This window comes from Myxine glutinosa, chromosome 6, assembly GCF_964187855.1.
Source record: "Myxine glutinosa chromosome 6, kmMyxGlut1.1, whole genome shotgun sequence".
In the NCBI taxonomy this organism is placed as follows: domain Eukaryota; kingdom Metazoa; phylum Chordata; class Myxini; order Myxiniformes; family Myxinidae; genus Myxine; species Myxine glutinosa.
The window spans coordinates 49728031-49747463 of record NC_136266.1 but is presented as its reverse complement, the minus strand read 5'-3'; the positions used below and the strand labels follow the sequence as shown (position 1 = coordinate 49747463).

General features: G+C 46.5%; 1 protein-coding gene across 7 annotated transcripts in view; it reads right to left on the bottom strand.

The window, feature by feature from the left end:
• Window positions 1-19386, bottom strand: part of LOC137416882 (heterogeneous nuclear ribonucleoprotein L) — a 74647-nt gene extending 55261 nt beyond the window's left edge. For 2 of the 7 annotated variants that reach the window (XM_068102568.2, XM_068102569.2), the window contains exons 1-4: window positions 19331-19386; window positions 17913-18031; window positions 9143-9377; window positions 8566-8651 (exon numbers count right to left, since the gene is read on the bottom strand). In XM_068102568.2, the coding sequence (XP_067958669.1) occupies window positions 8566-8651; window positions 9143-9377; window positions 17913-18031; window positions 19331-19351 (461 nt within the window). In that variant the 5' untranslated portion in view covers window positions 19352-19386. Of the gene's footprint in view, window positions 1-8565; window positions 8652-9142; window positions 9378-17912; window positions 18032-18954; window positions 19185-19330 lie in introns of those variants that run through there. The other 5 variants (XM_078779829.1, XM_078779830.1, XM_078779831.1 and 2 more) reach the window with 4 other exon arrangements.
• Window positions 19387-19433: the final 47 nt, after the last annotated feature.

Below are 19433 nucleotides of genomic sequence, written 5' to 3'. Positions count from 1 at the left end.
CCTCGGCGCGGAGCCATCCAATGTCCCGATCTCGACCTGCCGGCACGTCTCAATAGAAAGTGGTCGCCATGACGACCCTTCCTATCGGGCTGCCCGCTCCGCCTAGTGGAGCCCGGACGCGGCCGTTCCAAGTGAGGCACAGCGTGGATCGCGTCCGGCGGTTCTTTCGAAACCGCCGTGGTTCGGATCCCCGCTGGTCCTCGCGGCACGCGAAGCTGCCCGACGCGCACCGAGGGCCCGATTCGGCTATAAGTCGTTCTAACCTCTAACCCGGTTACCGTCGATGCTTCACCTGCATGCTTACATGCATACGCTACCCCTTTCTTGCTCATACCTCCAGCTGTTCCCATGCTCCTCGTACCTTTCCTTACACACCTCGGTACACTCATTCCGCTCACCGACTTGGTCTCACACCTGACCACCGAACACCTTGGCACACATTCGTCGCTCGCACACCTCACCAACACACCTCTTCGCGCCCCCTCCTCGGTCACCTCCTCTGTGACAACCACAGGTGTGCTCTCACCCGCACACCCAACCACGTGCCTCACGACCAACTCAAGTGTGCATTCCCACACACGCTCTACCATTCCAGGTGTGCATCCTTCCATTCCAGGTGTACATCCTCGCTCACCTGTCATAACCAACTCACGCTCCGTGTCACTCTCACTACTCTCACCTCCACTCTCGGTCGCGCACTCACCCTTACTCTTGACAGCACACTCTTTCCTCATGCACCCGTCCGTTACACACCTTTCTCGCGCATCCTCTCGCGCACACTCTTTCGTTACATCCTCTGTAACTCTCACCACAGGCGTGCATTCTCCTTCACTCTTGACAGCGCACTCTTTCCCCATGCACCTGTCCGTTACACACCTTTCTCGCGCATCCTCTGGCGCACACTCTTTCGTTACTTCCTCCGTAACACTCGCCACACCGCGCTTCCATGTGCCCCCTCGCACACGCGCTACGACCAACTCACTCTTGACGGCACACTCACTCCTCGGCGTGCACTTTTTCCTCACACACCCCATGGTCGGACATTCTCGCACACCTCTTTTTTCGCACGCCAGACCTGTCGCACACTTCACCAACGGCCTCTCACGAACACCCGGATCCAAACCAATCCCCAAGCCGACTGAAGCTTTCCTCACATCATGTACATTTCCGATTATATCGCCACTCACCTTGGCACCTCGTCTCCGCACCTCCTTTGCCACCTGCAAACTCTTTATTTGGTTAGTGAGCAGCCAATTATGAGTTGAGCACCGACCTTGTACCAATTCCATTACCTCCTCCTGGATTTCTCTCTTAGTTTCTGTCCGTCTCTTCTTAATTTCACTCACCTCTTCTTCCACTTCCTCTAATTTTTGTTTAACCTCTTTTATTTCTCGGTGCGTCTCCTCAAGTTCGTCCTCTAAGGCTACCGTGACCGTCTATGTGCATCCTCACCTGCCGGTCCTTCGTCTCCATTATCTCTGTCACCTCTTCCAACCTCTTCGTCAATCCCTCATGTACCATTTGACATTCCTTTTGTGTCGCTATTAATTCATTTTTAATGTCCTTTTGTGTCGCTTTTAAACCCCCGATGATTGCAGTGTTCTTTTCCACTTGGTCCGCTAGTTCCCTTTGTCCCACTGTCAGATGCTCTACTCCCTTCGTCAGACCCTCTATGCCCCCCTGTAACCTAGCCGTATTATTCCTCACCTCTTTCTCCATACGCTTCTCACCTCGCTTTACCTCCTCGCGTAGCCCCCAAACCTCCTCACTTACACCTCGTCGTATCTCCTCTTTCATCTCCTCCATCTCCTTTGTAGATGCCACCCTCATCTGTCCCAATTCATCCCTCTGAGCATCCAATTTGGTTTCTACCCCGATTTTTACCTCCTCTATCTGCTCTCCCATTTGTTTAATTTCTCGGGCGGATTGCTCCCCTATCTCCCGCAATTTGTCCTCCATCCTATTTTCTAACCCCATTAACCCATTTTTCACCCCCTCTAACTGATTCTCCTGGGCAGCCATTCTATTTTCCACCCCCGTTAACCCATGTTTTAATCCCTCACCGGTACCCCTCGCTTCGTCCCTCATTACTCCCAATTGCTCACTCTGAGCATCCATCCGGTTCCCCATTACCCCCATTTGGTTTCCCAAGTCATTCCTCAGGTCTTCACTTGTCTGGACCATGAGCGCCTTTATTTGTTCCATAAATAGGCCCCAATCCATCGGCGGCGCTGCTACGGTCACGGGCGCGGCTAAATTTGGTGCCACAATAATCATGTGCGCGAGGCCGCCATTTTGTGCGTCTGATACTCCCTCAACCGCCTCCTCATTGCTCCCCTCCATTTGATCCTGGGTTACTCCTAACCCCTCTATCTCCCCCACCGACATCCCGTCGCCTTGACCAGCCATGGCGCGATTTCAAAGTTCAGGTTTTGTAAAACAAAACAAATTTCGGCCGCTCCAAATTTTGACCAAATTTTTTTTTTTAGATGTTTTAAAAATTTGGTTCGGGCCCCGAATCTCACTCCCAGACACCAATTGTTACTGATCGCGGTTTAGATGTTATGATGGGCCGAGCGGATGGTCCAACCGCGACCGTTACAGGATCCCCGACTCACCCGATTCCACCCAAACGTTGGCCGGATCGCACCGCAGCTATTCAATAGGGAAAAGACAAAGGCGACACGGATGTGAGGAAGAAGAAGAAGACAAAAAGGTTGGAAATACTACTAAATTTATTCCTACTATTTACATGCTCAAAGTAACCAAGGAGAAGGAAAGATAATAAAATAATATACAGAAGAATCAGAGACACAGTGCAATTATTAGCTTATACAGACTTAATTAACCCAGGGACAGAACAAACAAAACAAACTCACGTACACAAGAAGGGTGGAAAGGCAGGAGGTGGATGGCTGGAGGGAGAGGAAGGTCCAAGGGGGTCCTGCAGCACAACCGGCGCGTTTAGCAGCCGCCGTTCCTTCACGGCCCTGCTCCAAACCGCCGTTCAGGCCCCCAAGCTGCTGTTGTGGCTGCTGTGGACGTCGCGTGCTTTGCCAGGCCTTGTCCGACTCGTCTGGTCCAAACCCTCAACTCTTTCTTGGTCCACTCACTCTTTACCACCGACTCCTCACCGCAACCAACACAACCAACTGACCACCACCACCGACTCCTCACCGCAACCAACGCAACCAACTGACCACCGACTCCACTGACTGACTCCTCACGACTCTCTCTGACTGACTCCTCACGACTCTGACTGACTCAACGCTTCTTGCGCGCGCGCCTTTTATAGCGCCTCCAGCGATCAAGCCGCCGGCCTTCAGGACACGCCCATCGGTGTCCTCACCTCGGCCCTGGTTGGTCACGCGACCCTCTCGCTCCGCCCTTGATGACGACGGGCGGGCACGCCCCTCTTCCCCTCTATGACGAGGTGGAGACACGCCTTTCTTCTCCGACCCTGCCTCGTGGTCAATGGCGGTTATTGGAGGGGAGGTAATTGGCAATCGAGGGTTGGCAATCACCAGAGGGGATGTAAAAGGGAATGGAGATTTTGGGGATGGGAATGAAAGGGGATCTATTCTCTTTCACTGGTGCAATGGAGTACTTCAATTAATGGGAGACACAGCCTTACTCTAAAACACAGAATAAGAGATAACTATCAAACAGGGGTATTCTATTATTTGGCTGATGTGTATGCTTGTGGACTAATTATGGGATGCCCTTTCACCTTAACACAGCTCCGGAGGTAGGGGGGCGCAGAATAAACAATAATAATAATAATACAGCACACAATAAAAAAAATACAGTCCTCATCTCCGCAACAATATATTATGAACAGTATTACAGTATGGGTGTTGGTGTTGGGCTAGCGGCTTTAAACCCTGGTGTTGGGCTAGCGGCTAGGGTGCCGGCTTAGGATCCTAGGATCCTGGGTTTGAATCCCGGTCGATCGCTGAATTAACGCCAGGGGGGTTGACTCAGCCTGTCATCCTTCCGAGGTCGGCTAATTGAGTACCAGTTCACTGGTAATTCCCTGTTTGTCGTTAAAGGCGGCAAAAAGGGTTGGCGTCAGGAAGGGCATCCGGCCGTAAAACATTGCTCCAAAAAGGGGACAAAAAAACAACAACAACCATGGTTCCCGAAAAAGGCCAACCCCCGCTTTGCGGGGAAAAATGGCCTCTAAAGGTGGTTATTTTTTTATAACAGTATTACAGTATGTACATGTATTTTGGTAATTGCAGTGGTAATGAGATACATGATTCTACAATTGGTGAGAACCTTTATGTGTATGGTGTTGGTTTTGCTTGTCAGTAGTTATAGGTGTAGTATGTAGTACGTCTTTGAACACATGGGTGCAGGCATCACAAACTTAGTGAAAGTGTATATTTTATGCTCCCAGTAACTTACATGTTTTGTGTATTCCTTTAAGGTATAACAAACCTGCCAAACGACCAGAGCCACCGCCTGTCAATGATGTGTCATTAATCGACGTTGACAAGGACAGTTCGGAACTCAAAGCAGCTGAATCCAAAGATCTAGCATGGAAAGTTTACCGTATTGCCAATGATGAGAAGCAGGCTGTTCCATCGTGGACTGCATCCAATGCGTTCCTGTCGGAAAGAAACCTACCAGTTGCAACCACGTGTTACTTACCTTTTATCCGTGCTCCTCCAACAGACCTTTCCACCATATACACCATCCTCCTGAGGTTGGTCCAGATCACTGCTAAACTCGGACAACCACATATCCTAGTAACAGCTGACTGTGCGATCTACAGCAAGGCTCAGCAGATCATGTGGAATAAGCCTGCAGCTCTAGATGGAAAGCTTACAATGCGACTGGGTGGCATGCATTTAACAATGTCATTTGTAGCAAGTATTGGAAAACTGTATGGCGATGGTGGTCTCCTTTCAATGCTGGTGGACTCAGACGTCTATGCACCCGCAACTGCAAAGCTGGTGCTCCAAGGAAAGCAAGTATCCAGAGGAAACAGAGCAATGAAGCTGGTGTTGGAGGCTTTATACCGCCTCTATCAGGAAGCATTTTGGACATGGTTGCAACAACAGGAACACACCATGTTGCCCAAAGACGACATGTACAGGCTTGTGAGAGAGATCCAGAATGCTTTCAATGCAGGAGACAGGGAATCCGCAATAACACTGACGAAACAACTTGAATCAGAGCACATAGCACCTTTGCAAGCACTACAACAAGAGTTCACAAATGCAGGTAGGACACAGTCTGCAACATTTGCCTACTGGGATACATTTATGCAGGGAGTAATCATCTTGCTGCGACTTCTGAGAGCAGAGCGCGAGGGACTGTTCGAACTCCATCTCATCGCCGTCTGTGAGACTATACCCTGGTGCCGAGCTGCAGACAGAGGAAATTATGCCAAATATTTGCCAGGATATTTGAATGATATGCTATCACTTTGGGAATTGCACCCAAAATCCTATCAATATCTGCAGGAAGGTGGATTTGTGGTCCGTAGGTCTTTGCGCCGGTTCAATGCTGTTGCTAGTGACCAAGCACTTGAACAAACAATTAACCGTGAGGGGAAGAGCCAGGGAGGTGTCATCGGGTTTACCTTGAGGAAAGGTGCCCTTACCAGATGGATGGTCACTCGACATGTCACAGCACAATATACAGAGGCTTTTAAAGAACTCTGTGATGGGGACACTGAAGTAGCTTCCACAAACCACGCTGAGCATGGAAAGACAAGGATGGTAAGGGATGAACAAGATGTTACCAAGATCACGGAATTTGTATCAAACACACAAAATCCGTTTGACCTACGTACTGTACCTGACGAATTGGTCAACATCGCCACAGGCCAGGTTGCTTCACAAGAAGTATCAAACGGACTTGGACATTTCTTAACAGACGCCCAGAAATGCAACAAAAGTTTTATCGAAAAACGACTTCTTGCTGACCAAACCAAGAGTTTCTGGGAAACAGACTCACGAACAAAGACACCAACGTTTGCGGACATGTCAAAACCCATGAAAACCAACAAACGAGATAAATTGATGGTGGATTCAGAAGAACTTTTCCGGCGGCTGCTTGCTGTCTCAAAGAAACGCGATGTCAGTCTGGAACAAGTCCTGACACATGAACTGGCTCCTGTGCCACCGTCCCTCTTCAACAATGATGGGACAATGCGAAAAACCAACAAGGCGGATCTGGCAAAGAAGTTAGAAGCTAATTGCGAGGAAGTCCAGGTGCTCGAACCCTCTGACCAACATGATACTGCTTATGTCATTGATGGGATGGCACTACTTCAGGCACTTGATGAAGCCCAGTTTGACACATTTGACGATCTCGGACGTACCATGATGCAGAAGATTCAGTCACTGCTTGCTAGTAACCAAGGTGTGACATCAGTTACATTGGTTTTTGACAAGTATGATGTACCACTCTCTATCAAGCAGCTGGAAAGAGAACGTCGCACTGGTGGAGAGTCAACACCCAGATATGTCATCGATGGACAACGCACAGTTCCAAACTACAGGAAGTTCCTGAAGAACACCACAAACAAATCGGCGCTTGCCGATTTCCTCTGCAGTTACTTGACAGTAACCGCCCAATTGCAGCTTGAGGAAAACCAATCTGTCACACTGGCAGGAGGCTTTAACGATGGCCTGCTAGTTAAAGTTGTGGATCATAGAGGCATCCGGGAACTACCTGAATTGTTCAGCACACATGAGGAGGCTGACACACAGCTCCTGCTACATGCTATCCATCTCGCCAGAGCACACTCAAGGGTCATTGTACGATGTGATGACACTGACGTGTTGGTCCTACTCATCTATTACTGTGGGAAAGGCATGTTTGGGGACACCAAAGTGTACATGAATGCAGGTCACTGTACAAAAACAACGAATCGTCAGAGATTCATTCCTGTCAACAGAATAACGGACGACATCGGTCAGGATACGTCAAGTTGCTTGCCAGCATCACATGCTATAAGTGGCTGTGACACAACCTCCTCGCTGTTCAAAGTCTGGAAACGCACTGCATATTCGAAACTCAAGCAAAACATTGCACACTTGGCACCACTGTCACGGTTAGGCCAAACCAGAGATACAACCAATGTCGTCAGCACTGCCACAAAATATGCTCTGTCGTTGTATGGTTCAAAGTCAAGTCACACACTCGACCAACTTCGTTATGTTTATGCCTGCACAAGTGACAAACCAGCATCTCTCTTCCCACCAACAGACGATGCTTTCGAACAACATCTGAAGCGAGCAAATTACCAGGTGGCGATATGGACCCACAGCCATGTAGCGAAGCCTGTACTTTGGAACCCCGATGGTAATGGATGGCAGGTCAGAGACAACAAACTTGAGCCTGTCATGTTCCAAAAGGATGCAGCCCCAAGGGAGGTTCGAGATCTCACGCATCTCTACTGCACCGACGATGACTGTAGGAAGAGCAGAACATGTCATTGTATCTCTGCAGGACTGACCTGCACTGAATTCTGCTCGTGTAGTGCAGACGATTGTCCAAATGTTGATGATTCTGTTGTCTTTGACGACAGCACTGATGAAGAGCGTGACTGAACTTTTAAATGTATTACATGTATTACTTCATGTAATAGATGTACATAAGTTACAGTGCATGTTATGAATTCATTATCGTCATATGTGAAATAGCTTATATCAACATGATGTCTATAAAAGTCACTTTCACAATTGTGTCAGAATCTTAAGTCAATTCTTCATGTTGCATATCTGCTTCGGGATTTCTATCGGTCAGCATTAGTGGGGCGACATATGATTTCAGTTATAACTATATCATTTCAGTGACAATTATATCATTAGATATATTTTTCAAAGGGTAAATAAACTTGGATTATGTTGATGTAACAAGTATGACTGCAAGTCCAATATTTTTGAAGTAATTAATGTTTTTGTTGATATTTATTGGTAAACCCGAAGCTGATTTGTTGAGTAAAATTCCACTATTTTTGCCTGTAGGTCACACAAAAGCCTTTGTTACATCACAAATGGTTTTTACAGATATATATATATATATATATATATATATGTCATCATTCCGCACATTTTGGTACCAAATTTGTGTTTGTAGCACCAGTATTAACAAATATATGAGCCAATATCTGTGGCGATTAAATCCATTTTTGCAGTCTGCAGTGGTACATATGTAAACGTGATTTTCAAAATGTTGTGCAATGATCTCAGGTTCACAACCATGATTTTCTAACTCCCCAAACATCCCTCTTCAAGAAAAAATAGGTTGTGACTTGTTCTACCTTGGGTAGGGGTATGCCACCCAAAACCTCATTTGGCCACTAGCCTAGGGGGAGGATTGGGACGGAGAAGGGGGTCACCATTGCAATCACGACCGTGCTGAGGAGCTTCCAAAAAATAATAATAAACACTATCCTCCAAAAGAATAAACACCTACCAAGTCCCTTAAGCTTTCCTCTACAAGATTATACCACTGATCTGGTACAGCTTACCTTTAAACGATACACTTCAAATTAAAGTTAAATACATTTCCACTTTTTAAAAAACGTCTGCCAAAGGATATTCCACAAGAGACTGTACTCCGTTCTTCTTGAAAATGACAATCCTGAGCACAGTTCCACAGGGACTGCAAATGGTGTAAACAACATCCTGCCACAACAAAAAAAAGGGAGAGAGAGAGAGAGATTCAACACTTTCCACCACCATCCACAATTGTGCCGCACGACAGCAATACTCTACACATCTACTCAAGTGGAGCAAACCAACTGACTGGCTATAGAATCACACAATCTTCTAGGCAATTATATATTCAGTCTTGCAGGGACCATTTGAGGCCCTGCCTCAAACTATAATCGCATGTTCACATAATTATACTAACCTTAAGACCAAATTGGTAATCACACTCTTTACCATTTACCTTTAGTGAGGGAGCACAAACTCTCCAAAACAAATATAAACCATCTCAAGAGCAAATCAAATAAAAAGTATTTATATCCGAGCTTAAAAAACATTTTATAAGTCATAGAGGTGGTGCGCAGTTCAGATCGGTGCAGTGACGGGCTTGAGTGTTCGGGAAGAGGTCAGATGGTTCGAGCAGCGAGCAGTGCGGGAGAGCGAGTAACACAGCGAGGCACACTGACTGTCGTGATTGGGTAGAGTGGGTTGAGGATGGTGAAGAGCAGGATGTTGTTGACATTTGCGTCGTCTGATCCGGAAGGGCGAGCAATTTTCTGGCTGGTGGAGTAGTTACAATAAGCCGGCTGCCCGCCGACGTAGACAGGATCGCTTGACGTGGATGTAACGCAGTTCCGCGCCTCTTCCAAGCTCTCAAACTCCACCAAGGCTTGTCTTCGGTTTGGAAGGATCACCACGTGCCTGCAAGCATGCCACAATTATAAGAATACAACCATTATAGAAAATTACCAAAGCTTGACTGCCTATCATGTACAAAAAAACATTTTACCAATTTACAACAGGAACTGGAAGGGTGTGGTGGGGTTGAAGGGGCCTTGTGTAAAAGGTTGTGTTAAAATGTCGAAGATTGACCGTCTTATTGAAGACTAGCGAGGTACCCGTCCTATGCATGGGTGGGAGACTGAAATTTCAAAAATAAAATGTTTTGAGAAATTTTATGAAAATTCCCACCCATTTTAGAACACGTGCGGGGACTTCAAATAAAAAGCTACACAGAAAATTTAAAAATTGCGGCACCCTACGGGTGGAACCCGAGATTCTCAATTCCATTGAGAATTGGCCGAAGCCGCAAATGTGTTTACACGTGGAGAAGGATCGGCATCGTACAAAAGGAAACTTAAAATCACAACTGTATCGAGATATTACCGAACCACCGCATGATTCCACATGCGATACAGGCGAAACTGCGAATAGCAAACCCGTGAATGAGTTTACATGCGGAGAGAGAGAGCAGTTTCATATGGGTGGAAACTCAATATCATGGATGTATTCAGAAATTTATGAAACCTCCCACCCTACCTGGGACCCCAAAAGGTTCCACAGAAAGGTTGGTGGGGCTAGCCCCAAAAATGAGGGAGTAGTTTCGGGACAGACAGTCCTGCTTTATTACAGATGTCGCTTGCTCCTGCATCACTGTTAAAGAACCTTCAGTCTCTCAGAAATATCTCCCCTGAAATACGAGCTATCTTACAAGAGGGCCAAAGCTATCTTACAAGTGCCGTTCTAGTTTGTCCTGATTCTGATTAGCTCATTTTAACAGCAACATAATTATTCTCAACTCTCTGCACACAGAAATGAGTCATTGTTGGTTCTCCATTCCACATGACAAACTTTCACTTTACCATATTTTCCTCCTTTCTGGATCACGAGGACAAAGATGTATCTCCTTTCTTCTGTCTGATCGATTGGAACCGACCCATACTGAATAGCAGGGGATCTTTTACACCCAAAGCAGACTTCAAAACTAGAACGGCACTCAGTAGAGATCATACCCCTGCCAGGTGAACAGTTTACGTTTTGTATCCCAGAGTAGACCAGATAATCACAATACAGAATTACATTTAATCAAAATCGTCGGTCCATAACCTTTTGAGATATCCTGCTTAATATCATTTTTGGCCAAATCACTCAATGGTGAAGAATCACTTTAAAAACTTCTACTAGCTGGATCTGGATCTGGATCTTCACCAAAATTGAAAAGATTCTCCCTTGTCACACACCCAACCTGTCCAACAGGTTTCGTCCAAATCCATCCATAACTTTTTGAGATATCCTGCTATGTATCGTTTTTGGCCGTATCTCCCAATTGTGAAGAATCACTTAAAAAAAAAAAAAAAAATTCTGCTAACTGGATCCTGATCCAGATCATCACCAAAATCTAATCATTTCGTCCTTGTCACATACACTACATGTCTGCCAAATTTCGTCCAAATCCATCCATAACATTTTGAGATATCCTGCTATGTACCGTTTTTGGCCCTATCTCCCAATGGTGAAGAATCACTCTAAAAATTCTAGTAGCCGGATCCGAATCCGGATCTTCACCAAAATCTAATCATTTCGTCCTTGTCACATATGCTACATCTCTGCCAAATTTCGTCCGAATCCATCCACAACTTTTTGAGATATCTTGTTCACAAACGGACAGACAGACAGGGGTGAAAACATAACCTCCATCCACCTTTGATGGCGGAGGTAATGAACTAGAACAGCACTAAGTAGAGAGCATACCTCCGCCAGGTGAACAGTCTACGTTTTGCATCCCAGAGTAGACCAGAAAATCACAATACAGAATCACATTTAATCAAAATCATCCGTCCACAACTTTTTGTGATATCCTGCTACATATCGTTTTTGGCCCTATCTCCCAATGGTGAAGGAACACTTTTAAAATTCTACTAGCCGCATCCGGATCTTCACCAAAATGTAATCATTTCGTCCTTGTCATATTTGCTACCTCTCTGTCAAATTTCGTCCGAATCCGGCCACAACCTTTTGAGATATCTTGTTCACAGACAAACAAACAAATGAAAAATCACTCATATAGCGACACTTGGCAAAAGAGAACAAAGTAGCATGGCACTCAGTAGAGCATCCTTTTGACCTCAAAAATAATTGGTGGTTGAATTCAGTAAGCTTATATGCAAATCGTCTTCAAAGTTTAAGCTAATCAGATGAAAATTGACAATTTTAGTAATTTGGCCTATGTTGACCTCAAAAATAGTTTGTGGTTGGTTTCAGTAAGCCGATATGAAAATCATATTCAAATTTCAAGTCGATCGGATGAAAATTGAGGATTTTACAAATTTGAAAAATGTGGTTGACCTTTGGCCTATGTTGACCCTGTGACCTATATTGATCTAAAAAAAATAGTTGTTGGTTGAATTCAGTTAGCTGATATTTAAATCCTATTCAAATTTCAAGTCAATCGGATGAAAATTGAGGATATTAGAAATTTGAAAAAAAAAGTGGTTGACCTATGGCCTATGTTGACCTAAAAAAAATAGTTGTTGGTTGAATTCAGTTAACTGATATGAAAATCTTATTCAACTTTCAAGTAAATCAGATTAAAATTGAGGATTTTAGAAATTTGAAAAGGTTGTTGACCTTTTGGCCAATGTTGATCTCCAAAATAGTTGGTGGTTGAATTCAGTTAGCTGATATTTAAATCCGATTCAAATTTCAAGTCAATCGGATGAAAATTGAGGATTTTAGAAATTCAAAAAAGAGTGGTTGACCTTTGGCCTATGTTGACCTAAAAAAAATAGTTGTTGGTTGAATTCAGTTAACTGATATGAAAATCTTATTCAACTTTCAAGTAAATCAGATTAAAATTGAGGATTTTAGAAATTTGAAAAGGTTGTTGACCTTTTGGCCAATGTTGATCTCCAAAATAGTTGGTGGTTGAATTCAGTTAGCTGATATTTAAATCCGATTCAAATTTCAAGTCAATCGGATGAAAATTGAGGATTTTAGAAATTCAAAAAAGAGTGGTTGACCTTTGGCCTATGTTGACCTAAAAAAATAGTTGTTGGTTGAATTCAGTTAACTGATATGAAAATCTTATTCAACTTTCAAGTAAATCAGATTAAAATTGAGGATTTTAGAAATTTGAAAAGGTTGTTGACCTTTTGGCCTATGTTGATCTCCAAAATAGTTGGTGGTTGAATTCAGTTAGCTGATATTTAAATCCGATTCAAATTTCAAGTCAATCGGATGAAAATTGAGGATTTTAGAAATTCGAAAAAGAGTGGTTGACCTTTGGCCTGTTTTTTTTTTTTTTTTTTGGATACAAGATCGAGGCTCAAGAGCTAAAAGATGTAAATCTTCAATGTTATGTGATGATTATGTAAGCTAAAGTAAAGATGTTCACCTTTTGACCTCAAAAATATATAGGATTTTTTTCGGACCACGAACTCTACAATTTGGTCAAGTTTCGTAAAGATCGGTTTAAAATTGTGACCTGCAGGCAAGTATAAGTGAGCGAACAGAAGCGGACAGAAAACACATGCACGCATGCACGAGTGCTAAACATATTTGTCAAAAAAAAACAAAAAACATTTGCCAAGAAACAGACAGACGTGAAAACATAACCTCCATCCACCTTTGGTGGCGGAGGTAAAAATGATGACGATGATGATGAGATGGAAATATGACAGAGTCCACACAGATGCACACAATTTAGCACATCGCTCGGCGAAGGTGAGTAACAAGATGGTGCCTTGCAGTCATGTCATCATTCACGATAGTTTTCACTGAAGCAGAGTTCGCCGAACTCTAGTACACTACTCACAATAAGTTAGGAATATTGTAGGAGTGACTTAATTTTTTTTATAGGGGTTAGAGCTATGGTATTGAAATCAAGAATGCTGTGTTTTTTCACACATTAAAAACCATAGAATTAGGACCAACAACTTTTTTCAACATAATTAATACACAAAATCAACCACACCGAAGAACCTCCCAATATCCACAACTTATTGTGAGTAGTGTATACTATTGGCTCTGCCCAATTCCAACTCCCAGACCCTCTCCTTCCCCCAGACCTTCTCCTTCCCCCAGAACCCTCTCCTTCCACCAGACCCTCTCCTTCCCCCAGACCTTCTCCTTCCCCCAGAACCCTCTCCTTCCACCAGACGCTCTCCTTCCCCCAGACCCTCTCGTTCCACCAGACCCTCTCGTTCCACCAGACCCTCTCGTTCCACCAGACCCTCTCGTTCCACCAGAACCTCTCGTTCCACCAGAACCTCTCCTTCCACCAGAACCTCTCCTTCCACCAGACCCTCTCCTTCCACCAGAACCTCTCCTTCCACCAGAACCTCTCCTTCCACCAGAACCTCTCCTTCCACCAGAACCTCTCCTTCCACCAGAACCTCTCCTTCCACCAGAACCTCTCCTTCCACCAGAACCTCTCCTTCCACCAGAACCTCTCCTTCCACCAGACCCTCTCCTTCCACCAGACCCTCTCGTTCCACCAGACCCTCTCGTTCCACCAGACCCTCTGCTTCCACCAGACCCTCTCCTTCCACCAGAACCTCTCCTTCCACCAGAACCTCTCCTTCCACCAGACCCTCTCCTTCCACCAGACCCTCTCCTTCCACCAGACCCTCTCCTTCCACCAGAACCTCTCCTTCCACCAGAACCTCTCCTTCCACCAGACCCTCTCCTTCCCCCAGACTAGGGCTGTCAACCGATCCGAGACCGGGACGAAATCCCGGCGGTTTCGGCTTTCGAGACGGTCTCGGGACGGTCCCGAGATAAATTGATTGACGCAATTTCTCGGTAAAAAAATCCCGGTTAAAATTCCAACTTCTTGCAGATATTTTCCATAATAGAGGCATTTATTGAGCCTTGCTTTCATTACTCTGCTTCTGCACAAGCATCATTTTTCGCAAGTGCAGCTGAACTGACACAAACGATGATAAAGTAAACTCACTGTTCCAGGATTTTCCCCTTGTCAACAAACAATGCACTGCAAACGAATCCGAATTCCGAATCCGGATCTTCACCAACATCTAATCATGTCGTCCTTGTCACACACGCTGCATCTCCACAAAATTTCGTCCGAATCCGTCCACAACTTTTTGAGATATTGTGTTCACAAACAAACGGACAAACAGACAGGAGTGAAAACATAACCTCCATCGACCTTTGGTGGCGGAGGTAACGAAATCAGGATAACCGATAAAGGCCCCAATGAAAATCCCCCGCATCGCGGCTTCATTTAAACCGTCGAATCCTTCCGCCGTATCACTCCGCCTCGCCCCGCTTTACGCTGCGGTCACGTGTCCGTCCTTGGAGACGAGTTACAGGATGTGGTTGCTATGGTCTTTAGCACATTAATATCGAGGGACTCGCTCGAGGCCCGTGAATGGAGGGACGATGTTTATTTACATTAAAAACACGTTTATAACGGATTATTCTACACACAATGTATCTATCTATAATTCCAGTAATCTCTGTTTGTACGTTTGTACGTTTGTTTGTCTGTGACCGCTGTTTCTCGACAACCACGGGTCCGATATACTTTAAACTTGCCAGGTATATTGCTGGGGACCCGAGGATGTGCCTTTTCAAGGTTTTAAATTAATCGGACAAGTACTTACCGAGCTATGTCCAAAAAACGCTTCAACCAATCAGAGAGCAGCGAGCTATCACGTGTGCCGAACGTGGCGATCAGACTCTGCCTCGGACGGCACATTTGACAGCGTATTCATTTATTTCACGTTGGAAAACTATGTTGCCGTTAAACTATGTTTTAAAACGAATTCAAACTGCGATTAAATTAAAACGATTCATCGTAACTGCGATTTGCGAACTTCCGGACAGTGAAGACTTCACTTCCGGCAGCCAATCACAGAACGCTTTGTTGCGTAGGCGTGGCCGATGTGAGACGAGCGGAGCTGAGCGCGTTACGAGCTGACCGCCATTACGGTACGTAATTCGATTTCTTATGCGCATTATTTCTCCCAATTCAGTCAGAGCGAAGGGCGGAAGCGAAGAGCGTTGTTTTTTTTGTTTACGGGCGTACGGGCGGGGTAGAGCGTACGGGTAGCGTTTTTTTTTTTTTTTTGGCAAGGAACGGGCACCCACGTACGGGCAATGCCCTAGTTAATACAAGTACAATACATTATGTAGTTTTATGAAATGAGTTTTTGATGAACGTTTATGTTTAATTGCAACGCTAAATCTATAAATTGTAAGAATCCCTCGGGGTTTGGTTTGACGGTTTGAATGTGAAAGTATTTTGGTTATCTTATCTCCACTTTCGGCCTGATAAGTTGATTACGTTTACTTTAGTCACAGAGTCAAAATAAGGAGGGGGGGGGGTGATCACTACACCGCCTGCTTTATAATTTACTCGCAGAAGTACCCGGCATTGCCGGGCGGAGGAGGGGAGGGGAACGGGGGGGGGAGCGAGCCCCTTGGCGATCACAACTCACAAAATGATAATGAAACTCCAACCGGGACTCAAATATGCCTGGGCAGAAACATTTTCTCCCTCTCTCTGACATTCCGAGCAAGAAATTACACGACAATACAAACTGTAATGAGATAACCCGGTTCCATCGGTGGCCGATCATCTGCATGTAGGCGGTGTATTTTATTACATCCCGGTAAATGGAAGCTAAGTCGGAATTTAAGTACTCAACATCAGAAATGAATTTTTTTCATTGTTGTTTATATATTGTAATGAAATTCCATTTTTTTTTTTTTTTTTTTTTTTTTTTTTACTTTGCCAGGAACCGAGCCGACCCGAGATCCCGTTATGAAAATTGAAAATTTATCGAGACGGTTCCGAGACGGGATTTTGAATCTAGCTAACAGCACTACCCCAGACCCTCTCGTTCCACCAGAACCTCTCGCTCCACCAGAACCTCTCGTTCCACCAGAACCTCTCCTTCCACCAGACCCTCTCCTTCCACCAGACACTCTCGTTCCACCAGACCCTCTCGTTCCACCAGACCCTCTCGTTCCACCAGACCCTCTCGTTCCACCAGACACTCTCGTTCCACCAGACACTCTCGTTCCACCAGACACTCTCCTTCCCCCAGACCCTCTCCTTCCACCAGACCCTCTCCTTCCACCAGACCCTCTCCTTCCACCAGACCCTCTCCTTCCACCAGACCCTCTCCTTCCACCAGACCCTCTCCTTCCATCAGACCCTCTCCTTCCATCAGACCCTCTCCTTCCACCAGACCCTCTCCTTCCACCAGACCCTCTCGTTCCACCAGACCCTCTCGTTCCACTAGCCCACCCTCTCGTTCCACCAGACCCTCTCGTTCCACCAGACACTCTCCTTCCCCCAGACCCTCTCCTTCCACCAGACCCTCTCCTTCCACCAGACCCTCTCCTTCCACGAGAACCTCTCCTTCCACCAGACCCTCTCCTTCCACCAGACCCTCTCCTTCCACCAGACCCTCTCCTTCCACCAGACCCTCTCCTTCCACCAGAACCTCTCCTTCCACCAGACCCTCTCCTCCTTCCACCAGACCCTCTCCTTCCACCAGAACCTCTCCTTCCAACAGAACCTCTCCTTCCAACAGAACCTCTCCTTCCACCAGAACCTCTCCTTCCACCAGACCCTCTCCTCCTTCCACCAGACCCTCTCCTTCCACCAGAACCTCTCCTTCCAACAGAACCTCTCCTTCCACCAGACCCTCTCCTTCCACCAGACACTCTCCTTCCACCAGACACTCTCCTTCCACCAGAACCTCTCGTTCCACCAGACCCTCTCCTTCTCCCAGACCCTCTCCTTCCCCCAGACCCTCTCCTTCCCCCAGACCCTCTCCTTCCCCCAGACCCTCTCCTTCCCCCAGACCCTCTCCTTCCACCAGACCCTCTCCTCCCCCCAGACCCTCTCCTTCCCCCAGACCCTCTCCTTCCACCAGACCCTCTCCTTCCACCAGACCCTCTCCTTCCACCAGACCCTCTCCTTCCACCAGACCCTCTCCTTCCCCCAGACCCTCTCCTTCCACCAGACCCTCTCCTTCCCCCAGACCCTCTCCTTCCCCCAGACCCTCTCCTTCCACCAGACCCTCTCCTTCCACCAGACCCTCTCCTTCCCCCAGACCCTCTCCTTCCCCCAGACCCTCTCCTTCCACCAGACCCTCTCCTTCCACCAGACCCTCTCCTTCCACCAGACCCTCTCCTTCCCCCAGACCCTTCCCCCCCTCCACTATGGCATGTGGACCTCGGTTATGAAATATTCTTACTCCTTCAAGCAGGTTTGGGTTGACAGCTGTGTAGAAGTCAAACAAACAAACAAACAAACACGCCCTACAGGCGAGCAACGGCATTTTAAAACTACAGCTATTAAACTATCATATTTTTTAAACATACAGGACTGGCACATCAATCGGCCAGACACAAGCAAAGGTGCCTCAACTGGACGTTTCAGATCACTCTCGAAAGCTGCTTCGCAATTTTACTTACTTCACACTGCCAAAATGTTGCATGGCATCCACCACCTCCGATTCCACCACGGTGGTGGGCAATCCTCGCATGTGCACAACAGGTGAGGGCGGTGGTCGCCGGGGGTCCTCCACGCTGTTCTGAGTAACAACAAAGTGACAATGAGGTTAGAACACGAACGAACGAACACACACACACACACCACGTGCACACACACACACCACGTGCACACACACACACCACGTACACGTACACCACGTGTATACACAGTACGTGTATGCACACACACAGTACACACACAGTACGTACACACACACACACTACACAGGCGCACGAAATGTACAGACGTCGGAACCTCGAGTAAAACGCGTCCAAATGATTGTTACAGGACAATTTTAAAAGTTTCATGTGCAACTCCAGGGCCAGGCAGCATCCACGAGTGACGATTCAATTCACAAACAAAAGGATCGTTTCCGAATGAACTGGAAGCACGCGAACGTCACGAACGTCACAGTTACTGCACAGCAAATAAAGGCCTCGATTGCACGGGTACTCGACCACCTGCCTCGGACGGCCATTTTTGCTTGGAACATGCTACACACATTTGTTTTAGATGGAGGTTACATGTAACGGTATTAATAAAGTTCATGCAACGATATGAGGTGAAAAATGAATAAAAACATTCACAAAGGGACCGTAACCATTAAATCCACGATGGCGATCGGGTATTCGTAATAACGTGAATAAACGACACAACGAACGATCCATTTCGAATTGTAAATAGTTTTATTTTAAAAACAAAACGGGTATCTGAGGCCTTCTGTGCGAGGCCTCTGTGCACGCCTCCAACCCGAGGGGCCTGCTCACGTTTAGCCTCCTCTTACGTAAGGCTGTGCGTTAAAATGAGGCGATAAAGCGGGAAAAGACAGGACCCGGAGCCGCAGCTCAACTCCTGACGAAAACAAGAAACAGCATGGGCCGCCAACAAGGCCGCAGCCCCACACCAACACTAGGCCCATGCGCGGCCTCTCTAGACTACACGCATGCCGTCCGAGGACACTACCATTGCGGCTTCGCGCGGCGTTCCAGACGTCAGATGGCTGCTCGGAGGTTTAAATAAATCCGAAACCACGATGAGGATGAGGCGACGATGCGAACGAGGAAGAGCGAAGCGTGGCGAGAGAAGACCCGCCCGCTCTGTGTATATATATATATATATATATATATATATGTGTGTGTGTGTGTGTGTGAGTGAATGTTTGAGTGCGTGTGGACTGTGGATGTAGGGCTCCCCCCCCCCCACTCTCCCACCCCTCCACCCGACTGACAAGGCACCGTACCGCCCCGGGACACCCCCTGTACTCCTGGGACGTGCGTCGCGCTCACCGTTCGTACATAGCGGAAACAGGTTATAAGAGAGCCCCGTGCGGAAAACTCACGTCTTGCTCGGCCTGCTCCATCCTGCCTTTCAGTGACGTTTACTTCACAGGAAGTCGACGCGATGAAGCCAAATGGGCTCTGCTTACATCACGAGTGACGGGA